Source organism: Hyalella azteca, unplaced genomic scaffold, assembly GCF_000764305.2.
Source record: "Hyalella azteca isolate HAZT.00-mixed unplaced genomic scaffold, Hazt_2.0.2 contig15709, whole genome shotgun sequence".
Taxonomy (NCBI): domain Eukaryota; kingdom Metazoa; phylum Arthropoda; class Malacostraca; order Amphipoda; family Hyalellidae; genus Hyalella; species Hyalella azteca.
This window is the reverse complement of record NW_025945551.1, coordinates 128767-156163: the sequence shown is the minus strand read 5'-3', so window position 1 is coordinate 156163 and position 27397 is coordinate 128767. Positions and strand designations below refer to the sequence as shown.

Here is a 27397-nt window from a genome sequence, read left to right as displayed (position 1 = left end):
ATTATGCTTTTCAAAACCAGTGGCATTAACTCAATAATATTGGCATTACGAGTCTACGAAGATACGGCAAATCGACACAGCAAAGCAGCAGCCAAATCTACATCCGTTGTGTTCAAAAATTTTATTTGGAAGACCGATCAGACTACTATATAAGAATGTGAAATTACACAATTTATCTCAACTGGGACGTAAGTGAAAACTAAACTTTTCCCACGTAAACTTCACTCCCGTAATATGATTTTAAATAAATCCAACATTTGACAATATTGGATGTTAAATGGGATGTTCTACTAGTCAGGTACGAAAACTCAGTTCTAGTTTACCATATAGTAAATTATAAACAAAATTCTGCAATAAACTAAATCCAGCGCAATCTCTTGATGGTCAGGGCAGTGTTTTGGGCAAACACTGCTGAAATTAGAGAGTAATATTGCGATTACTTGCAAAGTGTCTGCAAACGAAAAATGTTTCCAGATATCGACGCAAACCGACAAAAACGCAATTAAAAAGATTAACACAAATACTTTCAATCAAGGCTGAGAAATACCGGTACTAAAAATAAATTTTCAATTTTGAGTAGGTTTTATAAAGCCATCGGTCGCTTAAATCATCGGTATAAAGGTAAATTTCATATCCAGAGATTTGATTATAGTGATTATTCCACCGGTTATAAAACATGAGCGTTAAATTAGATAAAGCTTTTTTAAAATGTATGGTCATTTCAGTCTAATAAAGTGCTAGCCATGAACAAATGAAGTAAAAAAACTTGAAATTCAACATGAATAAAAAATAAATGGAATCTCGGCTATTTCCAAACCCCACACATGGTCCAGGAGCGTGGAAAACATAACCGCGTGCATGCCCAATCTTGAATGAACTGAATCAATCGTTCAGCCATTAGCCGATAACCGAATCGAATAGACTATATGAGGGATCGAACAGAAAGCGAGCGAAATTAAATCATGCATGTGGATGATGTGGGTGATGTTGAATATCAAGAGATAATCAACCAGCCAAATTCATGGAGAACTTTCAAATAAAATAATTCCGATTAAAGTGCACTGAATAGGAGTCTGATTCTCGATTATGTATCGCTATAATATGAATCGTAATAAATCCTTTGCTAAAGCCATTCTTAGATCAACATTTTATGGTGTTTCAATAATAACAATGTAAATTTTAGATAATTATTGTATACTTGGAAAAAATGTATTTATCTTATAAGAAGCAATTGAGAATTTAATTTCATGATATATCACTCTCAAAAAAAGATGTAAGATAGCAAACAAGCATTGTTCTAAAAATACAGCTTGATGGCAGAGATTGAGGCTAAATCAAGACACGCACCATGAAACGAAAACGATTATAAAAATATAAGATAAAGCACACAAAAGCCCCCCAAACTGCGTCCGTGTCTACCTGTCTCATGGCTGAATTTCGCCTCCTCAGTAGAGACCTTCTTCCGCTAGCGCTCAGCTGCTTGCGGATCCTACGCTGCGGCTCATCAACGTGATTGCTTCTTGGTATAGATCTTCCCGATACAGAGGATCGGCCTTTAGTCCCCCCACGAGACCTCCTCAATAGCGAAGATTCTTTCCCGTTTACCAATACTCTATTGGTGTCTTTGTCAATATTCATAACATCGGCGGTGGTGGGGCTGCCGCGCGAACTCTCATAATTTTCATTCAAATCGATGGCATGGATGTCATTCACATTATATAAAATGTCCATAATAGGGAGCTCGGGTTCACTGAATGAACATGATAGAGCAATCGGAGGCGCCAAGAAAGTTGAGGGAGAAGATGTCCGACCAGGTGCCTCTAAGGTGATCGACTCTGACAATGGGAGAGCAAGATCTGCGGATTTATGTGGTATTTCACGGATATTACTAGATTTTCTGTGAGCTTTATAGTCTTTTGATAGCGGACCGTAGTCGAGGGACATATTTTCAACAAAATCTTCGTGTGGCAAGACAATATCAATCGGTGATGGCAGGGTTGGAGACTCAGGTTGGCCCGCTGTCATTTTAATATTTTCCGAATGATAGTTCAATTCTTTTAGTACGAAACTAAGATCATCTTGACTGGATGATTGTTCTTGTGAATTTTCATTTTTTACGTCATAGATGGGCTGTGAGGAAGGCAGGAAAATTTTTCCACTGAAAATGCGTGATGACACGGCAGTTTTTCTGCTATTAAATGTTCCTAATGCCTGCAGATGAAAGGCTTCCACCTCCATGACATCTTTTGATTCCTGAAACCGCGAATCCCTGACGTTTGCGGGAGTTTCAAGATTCCACACGTTCTGACGTTCAGCATGAGATTTAAATTTAAATTGTCTCAAGTTTGCATCTTTATCAACTTCTGAAAATTCTTGCGGTACAAGTGTCTGGATTGAATCATTAATATTTGCCTGTGCATGATCAGAAAAGTCCGAATTGACCTCAATGTATTGAGAAAACAGCGGTTTTGGTTTTGCAGGTTTTAAGTTTGAGTTAGTTGGATGAGCACCATGAAGTTCAGTGTCGCTGAGAGCATCGTTTTCGACGTGGTCCATTACACGGAAGCTAACGGAAGTTGCTGTTGATGTGTTGTCGGCATCAGTGGTTCTGAACATCGAATGAGTCGACGGCATGAAAATATATTCGTCTATAAGACTCAATTTTATTGCAAAATTGGTTTATAAGACATAACAACTAATTTGACTTATTTATAATAGCCAACCCGAAACTTTATTACCGACCAATGTGTGGCAGTAACTGCCTCTGCTGCAAAAAGTGAAAAGGCGAGAGTTCTAGTTCAATATACCAATTTAACAGCCATGAATATTTAGAACACTGTCGTATCACAGCGTCCAAAAAGATTGATTATACTTCCAATGATTTTAATAAATTGTAAAACCTAACGAGTCTGAACACCAACATTTTTTATCATAAAAGAATCCATGCATTAAACATTCGTAACTCATATTTACTACAATTGAAGCGCTCAAAAATTGTGTATTTAGCTTCAAGTATTCATAGTTATTGCTAAAAAAATACTAGACGTTAAATGCAACACCATTGTGATCTTTAGCAAAAACTAAACAAATTAGTTTTAAATTTGTGTTTTTCAAAGTTACAGCTATTAAAATGTAGCAGCTGGCAAATATTATGACAAATATACCAGGCTCTTTTTCTGTATAGCACCTGCCATATTTTTTTATGAGGCGCTCATATGAGCATATGTATTGCATACCCATTCTAAATTGCAAGTTCAAAACAGGGAACTACGCGAATGACAAGTATCTTATCATGTGACATAACAAGTATCTACGAATAGAGATAGGGGGTCACATATTAGAACCTAATCTTGATAATATGCAACTATAAATAGCGATAAAAGAGACACATATGTTTGCTATAAAACGAAGCAGGTAACAATCATTAAAAGGTAGCACAGATGAACATGCCTGTCAATAGTTTTAATTGGTAACAACCATTAGAAAGTATCAGTACCCTAAATCTGAATATAATCCTAGCTTGCAACAGTCATTAATAAGCCTGCCAACAACGCGTCCAACTAAATGATAGNGAAATAATTCATTCATATGTTTGGAAAGTATCATTTGTGAATCAGGTGTGAATGAATTGTTGCGTGCAACTAGCGAGTGTTTCAGCATCAGAAAACTAGATAAACATTGGAATGACGATAAAAGAATCTCATAACAGAATTTGGTAAAAAAAAATGTAGGTACTCACTGTTTATAATTTTTTGAAGGTCATTTTACTGAATACGTTAAGAAAATTAGGCACCCGTAGAATGATGAATGCGTGTAGCGGGATATTTTATTTCAGTATCCCATCAAAATCACGACAGGTCTCGCAAATTTTCTTTAACAAAGAGCCAACTTGGTCGATAGAAACCGAAAGTGTATCATCTTCAGTATTATTTTACGATGGGCGAGTCGGTGTCTATGATGCGGGGTGAAAATTATCAGACAGCCGAGAAAAGTTCAAAATTAGTCAAAAATGAACATAAGACAAATACCAGAAATTGGCTTGTAAAATTTCAACTAGCGACAACAAATCGGCAAGATTCGTAAATTAGCCGATATTTGAGCTGGTGTTGATTCTAATTTCAACAAAGACAACTTAAGTACCAACAGTAAAAAAACTATACGTAATAACTGTACAAAATTTACAGCATGAATCAATTAATTTACGGAATAGATATTAATGTGTACAAAATCCCACTCAACTTCAATCCTGTATCAGAGCCCAATATTGCCAACAAAATGCAGCGCACCAAAGTGCATCCTCTCCTAAAAATTTCCAAAAACACAAATTCTGCAATAAAAAAATTACTCAACGCAATGAAGGCAACAAGCTGAGCACGTGAATGATATCCGAGCCCTGTGAATGATGATTACGTTCGTGAATGCTTTCCGAGTTCAGTGAACAGTCAAACCCCGAGTCTTGAGACAAGCTGATATGGCTGCGTGTTTGAATACGTGGTACTGAACGCTGAAACTTTCCAATTTCGTAGCACATGCTTTACTATTCTAGCAAAGCATCAACAACGTACGTATCAATACAGTAACACACGAAAGTCTATTACTTTTCTGTATTTTGAAGAAATTATGGACGTTTCTTGAATGTCATCTAAGCCCCCAATAAATACGAGGGCAGAGTATATAAGGGCAGAGTTTATGGTTGGTATTATATTCATAAGAAAATCAAACGTTCATTAAACGAAATTATGAATGTATGCGTTTAAACAATGATTATACCAATGGCCACTGTGGAATGAAAGCGTAAAGAAAAAATATTTTCAGACATTCAGCCGAACTTCATCGTGTTAGGTTAAATAGTTCCTAAAGATACTCGACAGTAGGACTAGGTACATTCGCGATAGAAAATAGCTATTAATGGTGCAACATTTATTCGTATAGATTAAATAAAAGTACTTGACTATTTTAATCTATATAAAAGCAGCGATTAATAAATGAAAAAAAAAATATTACAATTGCAGCAAGTGGTCACGCACCTATTGACATTATGTCCTTACGTCAAGTCGCCGGCACATTGCCGTTCCCGCATATATCAAAGGACTAACTAAAATACTCTAACGGTTGCTAACCGGCGTGAGTTCTCTCACGAACTCAAGCAATAACTGAACCTGATCGCTTCAGTGACCATAAAACACAAACTAGGGAAGTATTCACCGAATGACTTGCCAGTTTCTAAAACTCCAACAACCATTTGTTGAAAGCGTAATATAATTTTTATTGTGTTACTATAATAAGAATTTGCAAGAGGTTCCCAGATGTTATAATTCTGCGGCTTGACTTTTTTCAACATATAATTGACAAGTGATCAAATCAACTTTCGCGAATTGCAAGTCTGAACGTTCGAAGTTCATAGGCCATTAATATTACGACACCTACTACAGGTAGGTATTAATTAATGAGCTTAAGATCGAGTTAACTAAAGGTTCTATACGCCCTCTGATGGAGGTCATGTCGCAGCTACAGTATTCAATTGCTGTATATATATATACGTGCATTAATCGCTTCTCATTTAACGAACAACACAGTAGCTCAGCTTATATTGATACACGCGCACCCTGAACATTATAGGCTTTATCAGGTGGAATTCTGTGAATTATTCCCTGAGCATGACCGGTTAGTCTTGTGTAACGAATTTTTATTATATATTCACTTAAGACCTTGGCATTCGATTTACTTTTAATTATTATATAAAAAACGTTTTAATTGATTAGTTAAATCATTAAAAGCTGCCAGCTAAATGAAAACTATCTTTCTAGAAGCTTTTACTTTCTATTCTAGCCGCATAAAAAAGTATTTCATGAATAAATATACATATGCGGGCATAAAAAATCGACCAACTTTCAAATGCAATTTTTCGAACAATTCGATCACTATGCGTGAAGGTTGTAAGTTAACTGGATACAAGTTACCTTTTTATTACGGATAAAAAATTTGATGAATATACGTTTGAAAGTGATTTAATTTAATAAAATGTCGTTCTGATAATAACCACCCGTCCCATATCCACCTGATCAGAACCACCCGTCCCATATCCATCTGATAATAACCACCCGTCCCATATCCACCTGATCAGAACCACCCGTCCCATATCCATCTGATAATAACCACCCGTCCCATATCCACCTGATCATAACCACCCGTCCCATAATCACCCGTCCCATATCTATCTGATCATAACCACCCGTCCCATATCTATCTGATCATAACCACCCGTCCCATATCCATCTGATAATAACCACCCGTCCCAAAATCAGCCACGAATTTGAGATATTAAAATTCCGCGTAAATGCATTATAATTTCAATCAGAATGTTTGAGAACCTAAGTCCATCATCATTTCAAAAACTTCAATGAAACAAAAACTTGCTGCACTTGTATTCTTGAAAAGGTTTTATCCATTGAAAAAATTATTGTACTGAAAGAGCTGGTCTCCATAACTTTTCCAATGAAAAACGATTGGAATTTTTGTATTTAATTTTTCAAAGTTCTTGGGTTCATTCAACACAAATATCGATTTTTAAGTCCTGAACTTTCAAAATGCGATACTCGATTGCACCTCTTAAGAAGTTCAACTGCGAGCTAACACGGCACCTCCGGCTGGACCTAAACCAGTAAGACAAGAAATTATTAAACTTTCTATCCCGAGCTGCGCTCAAACACTATTAATAAGAGGCCAGCCTGCACCATGTGCAGACCGCTAACCGCTTATCGAGTTCATTATCATTCACCAGTGAATGAATACTGGAAAATATACTAATACGAAAATTATTTAGGAACATTCTCATCCTGAACCGTTGCACGGAAGATGCAGATATATAACTCTCTTCATTAGAAATTATGAGAATCCTTTTAGACAACAATACCAAAAACCTCGTACTTTTTAGATAAAAAATCGAGGTTTGAGAAATGAATGAACATGAATGCAGAAAACAAGTGTTCTTAGATTCCGCCCGAATACCTAAAAGAAATGGTGGTTATAGTTCAAACCTCGAATAACGACCTTCAGTTTGTAAAATATGAATGAGAAAAAAACTATCGATAAATTTGACTATCACGATTAAGTAAAACATTTATATGACACAGTCAACCGCATATGTAAGAATAAAATAGATTAAGACACTAAACACCATGATGTTCACATGAGTACATTTACATGCAGTACTGCTTAAATTTCTACCATTATACGAACACAACATTTACGTAGCAAGTTTTGGAAGCGAGTCCAGTATCTTTCCCTACTCGAAATATTAATATCTATAAAGAATGATAATAGTGAGGAGTTGGTACTATTGCATAGTCCAAACTCCAATGCTATTCATCCCAATGCTATCCCACATGTTAAAATCTCAGTCAAATTAGGAAATAACGTTAAAGATTGAAACTAATCAACGTCTGAAATTTTACCGTACCTAATGGAAAAAGTGGCCATTTAAATTAATTTATGCCGAAAATCATAGGCATTATGATTTTCACGACATCAATCACCATCAACATAAACGCTCCATGCAATTGTATAGCCAGCATAAATGCAGGAGTTCTAATCTGTGTGAATCTGCAGACGTGCTTTCAACCACACTTTCTCTGGCAACTGAGAGCGATGGTCTCTTCGAGAGCGCGGCGTCGTATCCTGCTTGTTGGCAGGTTAGACTTGACGAAAGGAACAACTGAAGATGAATATTGCAGCTACAAATTAGAAATAAAAAAATAAAAATAAAAAATAATCATTGGTGGAAATCCGCGGCATTCTCGACTAATCGTGACAGGAAAAGTTCATCACAACGCGACCATTAAAAAGACTCGACATGAAATATGGACCAATTATTTCATAACAAAACCATTTTAGTTGCAATGAACAAGTGGCCGATGAAGAATTTTGTTATTATGCTTGCGAGAGAAAAAGATTGCAGACTACGAGTTCAGGTTTGCTCAATGGTGTGGGAAAATGCGTTATTTTGAAGGAAATTGAGAAGCTTCTAGTGGCAGAAATGTTGAAATTAGGATAAAGAAATTGAAGCAATTAGTAATAATGCCACAACGAAAGGTCCACTTATCGCTTTAGATCAATATTATAGAGTATATGCAAGAACTGGCCGTCGAGCGCATAAGTCGACTTCGAAGTTACTGTCAAATTGAGAGTTATATTATTAAATTTTAAGGCGATGAAAATTTGCATAAATTGTTAGAAATTCAATATTTCTCTAACAAAGATTTTGCAAAATATATTTTAAGTTCAATTTCCAAAGAAGTTATAATTTTCATTAGTATACAGAAATTATTATTAATTATAAAATTATTAAAAGACCAATCCAAGCTCTGCATTGAAATTTTTTCATAAACCCACTAAACAATAAAATTTAACAAGTGAATAAAAAAAATAATATATCAGATTTAAAAAAAATTAATGAAGAATGTTGGCACGAATGTTTTTGCGCTCTCTTTCAACAAAAAAAGTTTGTTTAAGACCAAGAAAGACTTTTACTTTCTACAGCCTAGCTGTTCTGAACCCCCGCGGTCGACGTACAAGCAAACATCCTTGCAATCTTCCGACAGCTCGCGACGTGACTTGTAAACAAATATATAATACGGTGGTTCAATGTAAAATAATTGTGAAATATTATGAACATTGATCAATAAAGTTAATGGTTGTGGAGAAGATATTTTTCCCGTAAAAAAACTTTCCACCGAATTGACGTATAAAAAATAAACTTCAGTTACGCTAAGTGAAATAATTTTATAAATTCGTCATTCGTCTGGGCATCGTTTGACAACAAACTTTCTAAAAGAATTTATTTTTAATAATATTGCTATTTTGGATTGACGACAAATATTGTGGGGATTAATTTTGTGGTTTTCAAGCAACAGATTTCTATCATTCAAACTTTAGTGAGAAAAAGCACCTAAGTTTGCATGAAATATATTTGATTAATTATAACATACAAATATGATATAATATTGACAAATGCCAGCAAAATGTTATTGGGAAACGAGTGAAAGCCCTTCAAGGTGCACAACATTCATGTATTGCTAGAAATATAAAGCAAAAAAAAAAAAATCCACAGAAATTCAAAATTTCTTTTTGGAAACTTTTCGGAGTCAACTTCAACGTCATTTTGAAAATTCTAGAATGCAGATACAAATAGAGCTAACGAGCGTTCAAAATTTTTTCGCTACTTTCTAATTTAACAAATAATCACACTTCTATAATCTGTTTTCAAAAAAGCTCGAAGAAAGATTCGAAGAACAAGTAAGGCACCCACGGCAAAAATATATAGAAGGAATTATAAGTTACGGCACAGCATATTGCATTCATTGCCTTATTTGGTAGCAGAGAAAAGCATGCGTTTTTTCTAGCTGTGGTGTTGCAGGAGAGAGTTGACTCGGTCTGCATTCGAATGCATCCAACGTGCGTTCTATTGTTGGTAGAGAGCGGCAGAAGGCAAGTTAGATAAAATAAAACTACGTGCAAAGAGTAAAAATTTCAATCGCAACATATACTGAAGGAGAAAGTCCCGACTAACTGCTGGAATTTTTCAACAGATGTTGAGCAGCATACATTTGTTTAAATGTATACAATTAATACGGGTACCCAAAATTTATCTGTCTTTGCTCACAAAATCAGTCATGGGAGATCATTTGTGCAAACAGTCATTGGAGAAAACTATGAACTCTTGTTCGACCATGACACTTGCTATCGTAGAACAGTCCCTTAGAACACACACTTTACACAAATACTACTATAACAAACAAACTACTACAAATACTATTCGACTGTTCACGCCGACGGTCTATTTCATAATGCACGCCAAGTAGTGATTGACCAAGCGGAGGAAGTGACTGTAGCCACAAGCATGATGAAAATTTTTTTAATTTCCCTGAAACATAAACAAGCAGTAGTAAAATGCGACGAAAATGGTGCAGTCAACTAGAAATTATTTTTAATTAATTCAGTAATTAGTGCAAACAAGTAATTCACCAGCGTTGAATAATTATATATTCAGACGCCTTAGACTTAGACACAGATAAATCAAACTAAATATTGGCAACAGAGCGATGTCATTGTCACACACGTGCGATTTGAGTCGCTATAAGAAATAAATGTGAAAAACATTAATATGTTTAAACTCCGCGACAATTTCAGAGGCCGCCATTGAGCAAGTACATTTGAAATACAAGTGTAAATCCTTGAAATATCAGGGAGCCAACGCGCATTAGTTCTCTCTCGATGGCCTACACATTATTACCTATATAATAATAAACATTAAAATCCTAGAAAATTCACGGCACCATCGAGCATTAGTTGGCCATCGATGGGCCGCTTATAACTTCCTATATAAAATAAACAGGTGTATCGTGAGGAGGAAGAGCGTGCTGCTAGTGCTAGTAGTATTCCCGACATCGGCTTAGACACGAGGCTTCACATTCAACCTTGACACAGCAACGCTGTATAACGCTGCACTGTTGCACGGCTGCAGCTGCTTGCCGGCATTAGATTGTTTACTTATCCCAGCTGTTTATCTTGTGTCAGACTTCATAATTTTACAACGTTATAATCGTAGCAAGTATATTTATAATTGTACGTACGCAATTCAACAAGGGTTATTCACTTGTCTACAGTTGGTAACTCCCGGGATCAGGCTTTTTGGTACGAGTAAAATTGACGACGATAAATAAAAATATAGACAAACGGTTACAACTTTATTTTATATATAATTACAATATCAGCGTTAACTTAATTGTGTTGGGCTAGTCGTAGTATATATCTTGTCAAAAGCATTGCACAGTGTATGAGCTTCGATGGCGCAGAAGTCAGTACGGTACAGCTCAGTGGTTACGAAACTTAATTTCTAGCTTCATAAACTTCGCCATAATACCGCTCCTGGTATCGCTTTCTAGTAGAGACGACATATACAGGAGCCATTTTTAATGTCCATACTTTTATATTCTTAACACAATGATATACCAGACAGATTCTGATTATAACAGCCCAATGCAACATAATCAAATTATTTGGACCCGTGAGTCTCACAGACACAACTTTGGACACAATTCTGTACACAGGATAAATTGGAAGCTGCAGGTACGCATCAAGATTCCAATACCTCATTTATCCCAATGACTCATATATGCCAGGCAATGACTCGCATATCCCAATGACTCATTCAACCCAATCGCAATACTTGTTCACTCAAAATCAGGGATAATTTTATTAATTTCTTTCACATGCGCTCACTTCAGGCCGTGAAGCTCGCGTCTTTCTTTCCTAACGTAAATCTAATTCAGATAAATGAGAGAGATTTGATCCAAACGGTGATGCACTTTTTACTTATGGGTAGTGTAGCCGCAGCTCATTAATTTAGCGATTATGTAGTGCGAAATGACCATGTGGCAACACTTGTTAGAGTAAGCAATTTACGGACACATATCTCCGCCGGCCACTTTTGCTCTGTCCGCGACCAGGGTCGCTTTACCTGTTCAGTGTTCCTAGTTCGTAAGCTTTTTGTGTATTTTCTGGTGTATTTTCTGAGATTCTTTTATATTTGTCATAACCGTGCTGAAGTTTGTATTATGTATTCATTTTTCGTGTTTTTTCAGATATATTCAATAATTGCAACTGTTAGTTCCTTCAATATTTCAATATTAAACGAAGAAACTGATTTAGTACAAAATTATTGAACCTCCTTTTAAGCCTAGAGCTCAGTACGCCAGGAGGTGTAAACTAGTGCTGAATCGTTCTAGGCGTAGCGTCCTTTGAGGAAGGCGTTACAGGTAGGTCAACCTGACCCAATTTGGCCACACAAAAAGACCTATCACTGCTGTAAAGTAAAAAGTCAGCTCTCTACTCGGGTTGTGGGTGAAAAAGTATTCAAATTTTTGGACACTATGACTATTTCATTTGCTTGAGTGCGCTGAAAGTGAGCGTACATAAAAATCGGCAATAAAACTTGTAGCTGAGCGACTGTGCGAAACAAGACACGCCGCTCTCAGCCTCAAGGCAATAGAAAAATATTGAACCTTCTTTGGAGGAAAGAAGAATTTACATCGCATTAAAATTGTGAGTCGGCAAAAGGCAGTAAGTCCTTGATGTGTAGAAAATTCCTGCAATGCCACACACTCGCTGGAGTCTCAATGGTGACCACAACTCTTCCGAGGGTCGTTGTTTTATAAAACCCAAATAAACAAATGAATACTAAAATATGAATTTGTTGTCCTTATATATTTTATCTGTTTGATTAATCCATAATTTAAAAAAGACAGATAATTAATACTGGGGAAAATTTTTTAAAAAGTTTAAAAACAAAATTAAAAGTCCGGTAAAGTTAATTTGTAAACAGGCTGTTAACGCGAGATTATAATTGTATTTCTATGATTGTTGCGTTCGGGGAGTGTAATCCGATGGGTTTAAAGAGTAAAAGTTGAATAAAACTATAGAAATTTAGGCTAATTTTGGCACTAAGATCATGCCTAGCAAGAGAATCTGGGAAATAAAAGTTTGCTTACCGAGCACATTTGACCGGAATTTTTTCGCCACGTACACCAAGATTTTTTCGGAACGTCATCGCCTCCCCAATTTTGTCCAAATCGTTCCTGCAGCGAGTTTTTCAATCGGAAAAATGTTGGACGCTTACGTAAAACCGTGTTTATACGAGCCGCTGGCGCATGAAAGAATCAAATTTCTAGTGGAAGAAACTCCCATCGGAAGTCATGGACGACCTCGGGTACTTCAGCTCTAACGATGCCCATAACTTTCCATTGCAGAATCATTCAATGACGGAGACTTCATGGACAACTGGGAATGAAAGGCAAACTCTCCGTTTCACGCTGCGTCTCACGAACGAACAGACGCTGTGCAACTTCGTACGATGTCATCATCACAACTCCGGAACATTTTAATTATCACTACCAAGCATAGAAATGGTCAAAAACACATAATTTTTTCAATAGTATCACGTTAGTAGAAAAAACTTGACACCAAAAATATACCTAATCAAAAGATGCCAACGAATAATCAATTTAATTCAGAGAAATCTAGTTGTCAACATGACTGCAAATAACCATTCTTTTTCGGCATTAGCATATGTGAGCATCACAATCATTTTAAATTAATGATATTGAGAGTCCACAGCGTTTATTCAAGAGCGAAGAAGATACATCTTCTGTTGGAAATGTCACCATTAGTGCAGGAATATTTTTTTTAGTCTGTTGCATAATCCCCTGAACGATGTGATGTTGAGCCATTTTTAACATATCATAATCGCTGAGAAAAATCACGTAAGGAAAAAGTGTAGTTCGTTAATATTCGATGCAGGTTCATACCGACTTCTAACATCGAAGTAGAAGAGTCGTCAAAAACTATAAGTTTGTCACCTTGCCAAAAAATGGCTCACGACATGTCAGCTGAAAAGCGCAGATGTAATTCAAAAAAACATATTAGCGCAGTTATAGTCAGATAAAACTCACGCCAAATCAAGTTCTGGTGTGAAGCTAAACTCATATTAATTGAATATTGAAAGTTAAAAAAAAATAATATAATTTATGTAGCACCGAAGGGGCCAAGTGTCACCGTTGGCAGCATCGTGCTGATCGAGTAACTAAAATAAACGCATAGCATTAACGATAATTGTGAAATAAAAAAAGGATTGTGAAGCTAAACTCATATTAATTGAAGAGTGAAAGTTAAAAAAATATAAAATTTATCCAGCACCAAACGGGCCAAGTGTCACCGTTGGCAGCATCGTGCTGAGTAACTGAAATAAATGCATAGCATTAACGATAATTATAAAATACAAAAAGGAGGGATTCTGAATTTGACGTTTCATTGTTATTTCTAAAAATGGAGAAAAATTATTCACATTGTGCCTCAAATCCGCAATTTAACTTGTGGAAAACAAATCAAAGCGTAACACCGGCATTAAACACGACTGTTTCGAAATTACTTTATAAATTTAAGCCGAACTTTGAAGTAAATCTTAAGACAAAAACTTACGCAATCATGCACTACCTGCGTTGGTGTGTTGCACTGGTTTATAAGATAAAATGAAACGGCGGTCTTTCTGTAAATACCAGAGATGACCCGGATCGACTTGAGCTCAATTTTGATGACCTAAGTGGATTTGAGGTTCGAAAATTAGCTTAAATTTATAGTTGAACACTATTATTTGACCAACGTTCAACTATTGCACATTGCTTCGAAATCGAAGTTAAACAAAAAAAAATTTTTTTTTGTCTGGAGACCTGGATAATCATGGTTAATGACATTTTCATTTTGTTTGGTAAGTCAACTTGAATGTTTTTATTTCAACTATATAACTATTTTAGAAATCTCCTAAATATAACTGTCATAAAAAGCATATATATATAATGAAATTCTTTACCTGGCACTACTTAATGAAATTATGAGCACATTCAAATCCCACAATTCTACACATGTCATGTTGAATTACCACATAACCATTAACTACGGACAGTCGGCATCATTTCGTAACGCATCCAAGGCTCGAGCAAGGCCAAAACGTAGACAGGTGTAACATAAGAACGACATTTATTCGTTAACGCTAATCAATGCAATCGTTAAGCACTCCATTATTAGATTTCCCGGAAGAACTCGCGCAGTAAAATACACAATGAGTACGACAAAGGTGCGTGAACGAAACCTTGGAGGACGCTAAATGCGGATCAAATTAATCGCTCAAATTGCCGGCTTGGAGACCTCGTCATCGAGGCAACCCTTGTTGAGACAAATAGTGATGCCCAAAACAATGAAGATTCAATGCATGAATATACAAGCCATTTTAAATTGTCCTTCATCTCAAAAATTCTGAACGTTCGTCAGTATTTAATTATCGATAAAATAAAAAACATTCGAGCATCAGCAATATAGTCCTAAATAAATAAACCAATCAACAAGGCCAAGTTTCGAAAATACATTCAATAACTGACTTCTAATGAGGCAAACATCATGGACAGGCGCTGGCTATGATCACAGGTTTTGTAAATCGGTACAGTGAAGCATAACCACTCTTGTTCCCACAAGTGACTATTATTTGTGAGTGGAGAAAGAATAAGAGTCATGTGCTTAATGCGCGGAGCTTATGAGCAGACACTCGCAGTGCTGTTGCACAGCTTGTCACGCTCCGTGTCCGGAGAACTAGACGTGACAGTTCATATAGAAGCATCGACATAACACAATATGGAGTTGATGACTAAGGGAATAATTTGATCAATGAATAACTACACCAGTAAAAATTTTATGAAGCATTAGTTATAAAGCTAATCTACAATAGAGAGACACAATGAAAATCATCGGTCCAGAATTAAAAGATCATCAAAAACGTCAGAAATCATATTCATTACTAACAAGTGGCCGGAAAGAGGAGAATACGCTGGTGCTGATGGAAAAAATTGATAAAAAATCTGGAAAAAAACCGTAGGCGTTCCATACACTTCATTAACGTGGAAGAGACTGGTGGGCAACAACAGAAAATAAAATAGAAAGGCTACACGCATTGCAGAAGGGAAGTGTCGGGACTTCTGCCTGCACGACAATCAAATCCCACAATTGTCCTGATCACACAACGTCTTAATCCCACTGCCTTGCCTACGTAACAACTTAATTTAACTAATACTAATAAAAATTATTCAACACGAGCCCCTTGTCTCACCTCGAGCTGTACCCCGAAGATCTCTCTATGTCGGGATGGGTCGCGCGACGTAGTGACGCCGCCCAAGCTCGGCTCCGACCAGCTGAAACCAAATCAACAATTATTCGTCAACGGAATTAAACACTGTTAATTAAATTAATCAATACATTCATGTGATATACATAATATAGTAGATTGAAGAGAAAATAGATAAATACAAGCGTAACAAAAGTGAAGGGAATCTGTAATCAAGCTCGGGCAGGTAGACGACTACGTATGTAGCATAAGGGCAAGATGATTTGCGAAGATGATTTGCAGTATCGTTTTCGTAGATTGTTTGCTTAAGCCATCCAGGTTATTTAAGGTGGTGTACCTAAACTATAATAGTAATTTAATTTCAGGCTAGACGCAGTCGTGACTATCATATTAACATTTAAAACACCAGCTTCGGAAAAAATTATTCAGGGAGGAATAATTTAATAAGTTTTTAATGTAATACTTTAATTTGATTGAATTTTTTAATGTTACCCGAAGCGATCGTTTCCTTCTATTTAAGTTCAGTCAAGATTAAATTAACCAACGCACTAGGTTCAGAAACATCGCTATAGTAAATTTTGCGCACAGAATTGACTTGGATCTGGAAAACGAAATCGCTCCCTATTATGCACGTATCGAAACGATTGAAGATTTTTCGCAACGACTTCAATATGCCGATATCTTGGCAATAGTAAACGTTGAAAAAATTTTTTAATTTGCAATTAAAGTTTTTTAGCTTAAACTTATTCAATATTCAATACGGTTTGCTATGTTCTCTTCATGTCATCTAAGTTCAGTAATGAGATTTTCTTTCATTTGATCAGATTTTAGACTACCGAGAAGACCTTCTTCTAGTGATAAGCGTATAAGTACGGCAAATATGGATCATACTCAAAAAAGTTATTCCTATGTTTAGACAATATCATTTGTGAATCAGTAATTGTGGCGTGCAAATTGCGAGTATATGTTTCTGCATCAGACACTGGAAAAACATTGGAATGACGATAAAAGAATCTCATAACAGAATTTGGTAAAAAAAAATGTAGGTACTCACTGTTTATAATTTTTTGAAGGTCATTTTACTGAATACGTTAAGAAAATTAGGCACCCGTAGGAATGATGACTGCGTGCTGCATGTTTATTTCAGTATCCCGTCAAAATCTGGACAGGCTCGCAAATTTTCTTTGAGAAAAGAGCCAACTTAGTCGATAGAAACCGAAAGTGTATCATCTTCAGTATTATTTTACGATGGGCGAGTCGGTGTCTATGATGCGGAGTGAAAATTATCAGACAGCCGAGAAAAGTTCAAAATTAGTCAAAAATGAACATAAGACAAATACCAGAAATTGGCTTATATAATTTCAAGTAGCGACAAATCGGTAGCCGATTCGTAAATTAGCCGATATTTGAGCTGGTGTTTTGATATTTGCCGATATTTGAGCTAATTTAAACATTAGCCGATATTATTAGCCGATATTTGAGCTAATTTAAACAAAGACAACTCAAGTTCCAACAGTAAAAAACTAAACGTAGCAACTATAAAAATTTTGCAATATGAATCAAGTACTTTACGGAATAGATATTAATGTGTATAAAATCCAACTCAACAACTTCAATCATCGATCAGAACCCAATATATATCAGCCAACAAAGTGTAACGCGTCGTAGTGCATCCTCTCATATAAATTTCCAAAACACAAATTCTGCAATAAAAATTACTCAACGCAATGAAGGCAGCCGAGCCCTGTAAATGGTGACAAGATGAGCACGTAAATGCTCTCCGAGCAACTGTGAATGGTGACAAGATGAGCACGTGAATGCTCTCCGAGCAACTGTGAATGGTGACAAGATGAGCACGTAAATGCTCTCCGAGCAACTGGGAATGGTGACAAGATGAGCACGTGAATGCTCTCCGAGCAACTGTGAATGATAAGATGCGTAGGTACGTGAATGCTTTCTGAGTCCAGGAAACAGTCAAACCCTGAGTCTTGAGACAAGCTGATATTACCGAGCGCATTTCAATTTCGTAGCACAAGCTTTTATATTCTAGGAAAACAATAACAACGTACGAATCAATACAGTAATCCATGAAAGTCCATTTCTTTTCTGCATTGTGAAGAAATTATCATCGTTCCGTGAATGTTATCTAAGCCCCAATAAATACCTACATAAGTGCAGAGTTTATGGTTGGTATTAGGTTCATAAGAAAATTAAACGTTCTTTAAACGAAATTATGTATGTATACGTATAAACAATGATTATACCTTCACGATGAAAAATAACTATTAAAAGCGCAACATTTATTGGAATAGAGAACAAAACAGTACTTAACTATTTTAATCAATGATAAACCAGCGAATAATAAATTAAGAAAGAATGTTACACTCGCAGCATGTGGTCATGCACCTAAAGACATTATGTCCTAACATCAAATCGCCAGCACATTGCCGTCCCCGCATATATCAAAGGACTAACTAATATACTCTAACGGTTGCTAGACGGCGTGAGTTCTCTCACGAACTCAAGCAATAACTGAACCTGATCGCTGCTCCCGTTGCCCGCATCAAGTCGATCCAGGTTATGGTAACGGAATTTGTGCGATCCCAGAGCTCAGCTTCCACTGCATCGGGGCTGCGAATAACCATCTCCAGTCTTCAGCGAATCATTTACTGCGTGATTATAACGTCTAGTTTGTGGTTTAAGTAGCGTTCTTTGCTATTGATGTAGTAGCTATTCAAGGTATATGATGCGTGATTATATAACCTCTTTTTAGATTGGTTTGAGTAGCGTTCTTTGATATTGATGAACCTATCAAGGTACATAACATTTCCTCATGCATTGTGACAACATCGAGGAATGTTTCATTTTAAGATGGGATTAGTTCGACTAATTTGTGGGCAAGTATATTGCGTTTTCAATATGAAAGTGCGAGAATCTCAATGAGTAACGTTATGAGTGATTTAGGAAGAGGATCCGTGTATTAAATAGATAATTTTTATATATGTTAAGTTAATAACGTAGTTTGATGATTATTCTTGGTGGTAGAAATTGTTGTAATATGAAAATTGTAACGCACCAGAAAGAGCAGTTTAAAACTTTACAAACAATAAACACGCAGAAGTACATTTCGTGGTCAGTTTTAGGAAGCAGGATGATCAGATAATTGAAAAAAGAAGATAAATTTTAATTGAACTAAATACAATACAAGCAAATGCATATCGGTGGCAAAAGAGAACCAGCACATTCAACATTCAAATCCAGCAGAGCCTATCACCGTATATCACTTCGCAACAATATACAGTTTCAGGGCTTCGCGTGCGCTTGTTGAATGTCAACGTTTTTGTGAGAGTTCAGCAGAGACTCACGTGGCTCATATTCGCTCAAATGTAGCAATTTGCGTAGTTCCATTTAGTTATTTTTATTCTCTTACTTTGTAGTTTGAATTTTAGTTTATATTCATGTTTACCTTTTGATTTGTTTTATTTTCAAGATCAAGGAGAAAAATTTGTAGACTTGATACGTAAGCCTAAGATGCCATAAGCTTATGTCACAATAGATGCTATACGTGAGTTCAGAGCTTGACGCAACATGGCATTAAAGTTTAATGTAACATGCGTTAGAGTTCATTGTAACATACATTTGATATTTATTGTGCAAGTTGATGATTGTTTGTGCTGCATCACTCTGAAGTCATCAGCAGATTACACGGCGAATTAGCAATCTCTTCTGAACTTTACGCAATCAATGGAGCAACGCCGTGATGTTAAAATTGCAGTAGCGAAAGATTCTTTTAAGGGCGACTTTAATTATTCATAAAACAATATTTTGTACATTCTAATATTAACTGCAACACGATTATTGAAATAATTAAATTAAATGAGCCAAGAATGTTCAATTATTAACGTTCATTAATACGTTCTATTAATTAAAACACAAATAACGAATATCAAAATCTGCATAAATTGTTATTTTCTGCCAAATTGAATTGATAACTAAAATTTCAATGAAGCTATACATTAAAAGTAATTAATATTTATTACAGCAAAGATTTTTACTCGCATTTGTTCATTAACTTCCAACATAGACTTATTATGAAGCTATATACAGATATCAAATTAGAGCGTTCTGTAAAATAAATTAATTTACTTGAGATTTTCATGAATAATTCTCAATAATTCAGTACTTTAGATAGTTAATTAATGACTGTCGATGAATAATCACCAGTGAATAAGAAAAACATTCCGAGTGTGACTTATACACCTGAATATTTATTGCATAATTTGGAGGCTTTCCCACATGAGCCATCAGGCATCGAAAGTTATTTGTCGTTTCAAACATCGAAAGTAAACAATTTGGTCTCGGAATGTCGGGAGACTTGACGAAAGGAACAACTGAAGACGAATATTGCAGCTACAAATTAGAAATAAAAAAATTGTCAGCTACAGTATTCAATTGCTGTACGTGCATTAATCGCTTCTCATTTAACGAACAACGCAATAGATTAGCCTATGTTGATACGCGCGCACCCTGAACATTATAGGCTTCGTCAGGTGAAATTCTGCGAATTATTCTCTGAGCAAGACCGTTTATAGTCTTTTGTAACGAAATTTGATCATATATTAACTCTACACCTTGGCATTCGATTTACTTAATGCCTGGTAGAATGGATTAAATGTAAACATGGTTTGATTAATTTTAATAATAATATAAAAAGTTTTTATTTACTAGTTAAATCATTAAAAGCTGCCAACTAAATGCAAACTATCCTGTCTAGAAGCTTTTACCTTCTATTCTAGACGCAGAAAAAAATATTTCATGGATAAATATATTTACATTTACGGGCATCAGAAATCGACGAACTTTTAAAGGCAATTTTTCGAACAATTCACTATTCGTGAAGGTTCTAAATTAACAGGATAAAAGTTACTTTTTTATAATAAACAAAAAATTTGATGAATATACGTTTGAAAGTGTTTTAATTTAATAAAATGTCGCTTAAATCGTTACCTCAACTGCGTATTCCAGCTGGTGCATCAACAGAACAAATTTTCTCGATGACATCAGCACAATCAGGTGGACTCGGACATAGCCAGGTAACCACCTGTCCGATAACCACCTGATCATAACCACCTGTCCCATAACCACTTGATCATAACCACCCGTCCCATAACAACTTGATCATAACCACCCGTCCCATAACAACTTTATCGTAACCACCTGTCCCATAACCACCTGATCATAACCACCCGTCCCATAACCAGCTGATCACTACCTGTCTCTTATACACATCTAGATGTGTATAAGAGACAGGTGTAGAAAAGTGTGAACCATTTACTGCCCATTGAGTTGGTATGTGAACCATTTAATACAAAATTAAGTAAAAACTGCTGAGATTATCTTCATTTTCACGGGCAATTTCCATTGGCTTGGTTCGTTTCTGACAAGTCGTGCAATCCTAATGTTGAAGAAAATCGATTTCATTACTACAGAGATCTAATAGTCTTTGATTAAACACTAATAATGACCCTCATAAGTGCTTAATCGTAAACTACTAGTACTAGTAGCCTGAACTAAAATGAAGTACCCTATTCTAATTTTAAACTTTGTTCAGACGCCTGAAGTCAATCGGCATGATACTTGAGAGAGCATAAAAAATTATTTTACTCATATCGTAGCAACCACAAGGTTTGGATGAATTTTGTTCTAAAGCATTCGTTCCGCAAAACTAAATAAATGCGGAATATAAAGTGTGTAATTTTATATGGCATTACAGTTTTTATAAGATGAAAATCAGGACAGAACAACTAGAAACATAACTATGGCTTTCCATGCACAATAATTATATTTTCTCTGCAGTTAAACTCGACGACGCCCAAGAGCAGAGCGGTTTTTTATGTGGTGTACTGAAAACCGACAGACAACACTCCCAAGGCGTCAATTATAACTAAAGGCTAAGAAAAAGTCTTGTTTATTCCTCCTTTCGAGATAATGGCTTGCGTGAGCTCTTCTCTTCACATTAAAGGTCAAGCAATAAACGCCTAAGAGGAACGAGAAAATTTCTCAACGAAAGGGTCAACTTTTACAAACGTGAGTTATAATCCGGTAATTTCTGGATATAGCTAAAATTCAAAAATTTTATTTTGATACAGATATGTAGAAGAAATTATATGGTAAATAATTGATGTAATGCATAGTAATAGAATTATTCACGGAGGTACATATGTGTGAAAACACGCAGACACAATTCATATGACCAAAGCTCAACTATATTTGTAATTAAAGTGATGGAATGAAATCTGAACAAGACATATTTGCCACACGCAGAAGTTCATCTAAAAAATAACACTCAAAATGACAGTGTAAATTTTATTTCATGCATTTCATCACTGGAACGACGACACCATTTCTGTACTGGAGCCCTCCATAGCTGCTGGCAACACACACAGCAATGGACGAGTCATGGGAGGGCGTTGGTCGCTTTTCTACACGCATGACGCAGCAATAAATATTCGTCGTGCTGGATTATCCAGCTAGAGAATCAACGTCAAAGAGTACAGAAAGCGAATAAGCGAGGATTTACTTACGGATCGAATAATTTTTCTTGCCATTGAAACATGGGAATCAAATTCAAAGGTAAACAAACGTACAAAAAACCTAGTTGAATGCGAGAAACCTGACGTATGCATCATACAACAAACCTACGATCAATGTAAGAAGTCAGGCGTTAGCATCATACAAAGCAAACGAACGAAAAGTACGATATTCCCAGCGTTCGCATCATACTCGTTCAACAAACCTACGATCAGAGCAAAATAAATGCAGCTCGTAACGAGAAATTAGCGCAGTTACCCTCAGCCTTGCCGCGAGTTCGGAAACGAGGGGAGAGCAAGCGTCGTCAAGTTCACGGTAATGGCAAGACTAAAGCAGGGACCCCCTCACCTTGCCCCGGGCGAGCGTGTGGGCTAATGACAGACCACGCCGACGTCGTACATCCAAGTAAAAAAAAATTACTGATTAAAGTCGACGAAAATTCAGGGCCCTTCGCAGTGTTAGCTGCGAAGGGCTCCGAATTTTCCTGGGCCTTGTCTTGTCTTTGCACTATAATAATGGGGCGAAGGGCCACATTACTATGGTTGTATTACTCTATATCTAGAGCAGGACAGAGATTCCATTCATCCGTCAGCTAAATACATAGCTAATAATAGCCACATTTCGGTGGGTTTTAGTAGCTTCACTGCATGAAAGTACTGAAATACCGATCAATTAGATGACAACGAAAAGTTAAATTTGTGGTAAAGAAGCCTGTCATGATGAATTAAGTCATGTTAACAATTTGGAATTTCCAAATGCATCTCACATTCAATGTAAATTAGAAGGCGATCTACTTTCTCAAAAACATGAGCGCATTGCATTCAAAAACGTACAAAATTCACTCATGAGAGATAATCCCGTTAAATTTTAGTTAGCAGTTGAATGTTAACTTAAAGTTTCTTTAGAAGAATTGCTGTACCACAACAAATTATGCCTTCTAAATCTCTCCAAAAAGGACTTATATACTTCAATAAAATATGTACAAGTTAATCAGTATAAATCACAAGACAGATAGTAAATTTTTACCTGAAGTTAATAGAGCACGCAAAAGGTCACGTAACGTGACTGCACGCACGCGACTGAGCGATAACGTTCCCTGACATTTGTTCCACGCGCACCAGTCTTGCGCCAGCCTTCGGCCCTACGCCGCGATGACGTAAGTTAAGCAGAGCGTGTAATGTGATTTATGAAACGCCGAAACTGATCACACTATTTCAAAATTTCTCGGGAATGAAGCAACGGAACATGAGCAATTGTGCGATGAAAGTGTTAAGAGGGATGGGCGAATGATAGCGTGGGTTACGTTGAATTTCCATGACATTGTTATGTTTGTACGAAACTTGAACTAAGGGAATGATTGCTTTAAGAGTCCACTGGAAAAATATTGCAAAATGTTTCAAGGAGGGATGTAAAAATAGTTTTTTAATTTAATTTTCAACCATTTCTTTTCAATATACCTTAACCCAAAAATGACAACCATACCAAGCGTGACTGGGCAAAGAATGGTAGTAGAACTAAGAACTATCACGCAGAAACAAGTCTCATTATAAAAGCATAATACATTCAAATCGTTTACCGGTATTTCTTCAATACGTGTTCAATATAAAAATTAGATAAATAGATGGTTTCAGAGTACAAATGCACTGAAAAATTGAATTGAACATGTTATTCCTATAAGTATTCTTGCACGCATCACTGTTGATTTTCAATAAAATTTGTCTAAAGACCGCAGACACTTCTTGTTATGGTACCGCATTTTCATTCAGACATTAAAGACTATGTACTAGACTAGCTCAGACTCGAGAAGACTATCAGACTACCTAGACTGTCTGACTGAAGACTAGACTATCTTGAGACTAGCTGTGAACCATAGGCGTTGCTGCAACAAATGAGTCACAGGAACTGGACCAACTCGCGATTTCAGAGGATGTAATCCAGAGTGAACGCAAGACACGAGATCGGGATGGAAGTCTGTAGTGCGTGTAACGGATCTCAGTCACGGTCGAAATACCACCGACATCATCGACAATGAAAATTAAAAGTGGCATCACGCTTTCGATAAGAGCTGAATCATCACCGGGAACTTAAGTCACGAGTCAATTATGGGAGGAGACTGGAGTATGGGTGACCTCGAAACTTCTCTTTAAGATCAATGCCAACACTTCTGTTTTGTTGTTAATATGGACGGCGCACTTATTATTGGTTGCCCATCGGTGACCGCTGAACTTATCTGTATAACTTTAACTTATGCATACCGCCATTATACTTTGTGTCTAATATACTAGTGGCGCACCTATTATGAGATGCGCATCGTAGGCCGCAGAACTTGCCTGTAACATGCATGCCGCCATTATACTGCGTGTCTAATGTACGAGTGGCGTGCATATTATGGGTGGCGTATCGCTGGCCGCGCAACTTATCAGTAACATGGATACCGCCACTTAGATCATGTGGCTAATATGAGTATCACACAATTACGAGTGGTGCTTCAATGACCGTCAAGATCAGTGCCGCCGCTCATACTGTTTGCTTGAGTGGGTGCGGAAGCAATGGTTCTTCAAACACAACTTTCTGTTCTTTTGTACAAATACAAGAAAAGGTTTCATATACACTAACAAGACCCATTTATGTACGATATATAATAATGTCATCCTAATACTATTAAAATCGTCATACTGCAATGCGATTAAGAACCCCTATTACAGGCAACTTGCAAGAAACGAAAAAGAATGCGATGTAAACAATTAGGATACTTAGCCAATAATGACAAGCGATATCAAGGCAGCGGAAGCAGCGAATCTTGAACAAAGCGAGCGACCCGTGAGAACAGCGGCGCCAGCGGAAGTCAGCCGGAAGCCGCGGCTAGTGCTGCATATAACTTCCGGCAGCACGCGGCAGCAACAGCAGTGCAAGCGTTCACGTAACTTTTTGTAATTATTCCTGCTCCTAATATATTATTTTTCAATAATAATTGCTAATGAACGTCTAAGTAACCCTGTGTTATTTATTTTTCTTCTATTTTTTCACTGATAATTAAAAATAAGCGTTCAGGTATAACTCTGCAATTAGTGTTGCTATTATATTTTTTTACTGATAATTGTTAATAAGTGTTCATGTAACTCTGTTTAATTACTGTTTCGCCAATTATTTTCACAAATAATTGTTAATAAACGTTCACGCAACTCTATGTAATTACTGCCATTCCTACTTTTTCTTCACTGAAAATTATATGTGACCTTGAGCGTCGTTGTGTGGGAAAATCACATGGCGCTACACAAGCAAATTTTTTGCAGCCAGTCAACCGCCATGTGATTTCAGGCCGCAATATAATTTATAAAAAATTTAATAGAAATTAAACTTACTTAAATAGAGCTTAATTGTCTTGCAGTATGATACAAGTGAACGGAATTGATTATGAAATGCTATGACACGATAACAGACACATTTTGATAGCATGCAATATGGAAGAGCGTAATTTTTCGTTTTATGTGCCTATGAACAATTTGTTTGCCTGCCAATTAGCACATTATCTCTTTTCACCCAATTTCAGACATGACAACCCCTTTTGTATGGAAATTTGAAAATATACTGTACTATCTGAACTGAAAATAGACTATCTAAGGTTTGAGAAAATGTGTTTCGCCATTAGCCGGTTGAATTATGAAACGTGTATTGTTAGATATTCCGTTCCCGATTGTGTGAGAATTAAAATACGAATTAAAGCTAATTAATTTGAATAATTATGAATTAATTAATTAAATTGAGCCAATAACATTCTTAACTCGCATGTATTAAGAGAGGGTATAGAAATCTTATCTCCCGAGAAATACTCATCATTTTAGTGCTCAACATTTAACTGCGAATAAGACAGCCGGAAAAATATTTGAGATGAACAGAAGCAAAATAGATTAATTTTTCCTTGCCAACCGACCTTGTAGGCGTAACTGATGTGAATGGAGTTTCTTATCCCCAATAACATGTACATTGTCACAGGGAATACCAGACAAACGATCCTAATCAGAGTTATCGCGTAGATATTATTTTTTTGTTGCTGTTATGCACATTAGCGTGATTTGTTGTTATTTTTCAATCGATCAAGTAAAAAATTCCGCAAAAAAGTCATAATCGGAAAAAAAATTTTGTCACTTAAGNCAATTAGGGAGATTGATAATAATTCGCTTCTTCCTGTTCAAGTGTTGGTGAATAGGAGCTAGATTACAGTTGTTTAAAAATGGGTCTTCTCAAGTAGCTGAAAAAAATATCATAGCAATCTAAGACCGTAGTTAGAATAGTTATTTAATTGTAAAAGTGATGGCAGTAAGATAGTGATCTTATTGGGGCATATCAAAAATGTTTTCGATTTTGAATTAAAAAATGTTGCGTACAGTGTTGCCAAAAATAACATGGACATCCACACGCACCCTGCAATGAAAATCCTCAACTAAAACCGAATAATCATTCCTTGAAACAAAGACTAGCGGGAAGTCCTATAGGGTAGTAGTTAAGAGTGGAAGAATTCTGTCGTAAGTATTGAAACAATAATTAATAAAGTGCACATCTATCCGAATAAATAAAAATAAAATTATTATAATCTTGCAAAACAGTTTTCAAGCGTAACTTTGACTCGAAACGAATATTTGTATTAAATCTTTTGAAACCACTATGCGGACAGTACACCTATAACCAGAGGTGGGCAGTAGCGCGCTACATGTAGCGGTAGCGGTAGCGGAGCTCCATTACAGGCAATGTAGCGGTAGCGGTAGCGCCCGCTACATATTCAAGTAGCGATACGAGGTTTTGCCGCTACAGCGCTACCGCTACAATTATAGCTAAAGCCTTTAGATTTTACTTTATAGTATTAAATATTATTTAAAAACCAGCATGATACATACATAATATAAATTACAGAATAAAACTGTACGAAAGATTTCGGTGTAATGTTGTCAATCCACACGCACTATACAATGAAAATCCGCAACAAAAAACGAATAATCATTCCTTGAGATAAAGACTAGCGGGAAGTCCTATAGGGTAGTAGTTAAGGGTTGTAGAAATCTGTCGTTTGTATTGAAACAATAATTA

General features: G+C 36.3%; 1 protein-coding gene across 2 annotated transcripts in view; it reads right to left on the bottom strand.

Moving 5' to 3' along the window:
• Window positions 1-27397, bottom strand: part of LOC108670723 (ras-GEF domain-containing family member 1B) — a 303823-nt gene that overhangs the window by 175201 nt on the left and 101225 nt on the right. The window contains exon 2 of one of the 2 annotated variants that reach the window (XM_047884607.1): window positions 15710-15791. In XM_047884607.1, coding sequence (XP_047740563.1) covers window positions 15710-15791 — 82 coding nt within the window. Of the gene's footprint in view, window positions 1-1419; window positions 2368-15709; window positions 15792-27397 lie in introns of those variants that run through there. The other variant, XM_018158213.2, reaches the window with a different exon arrangement.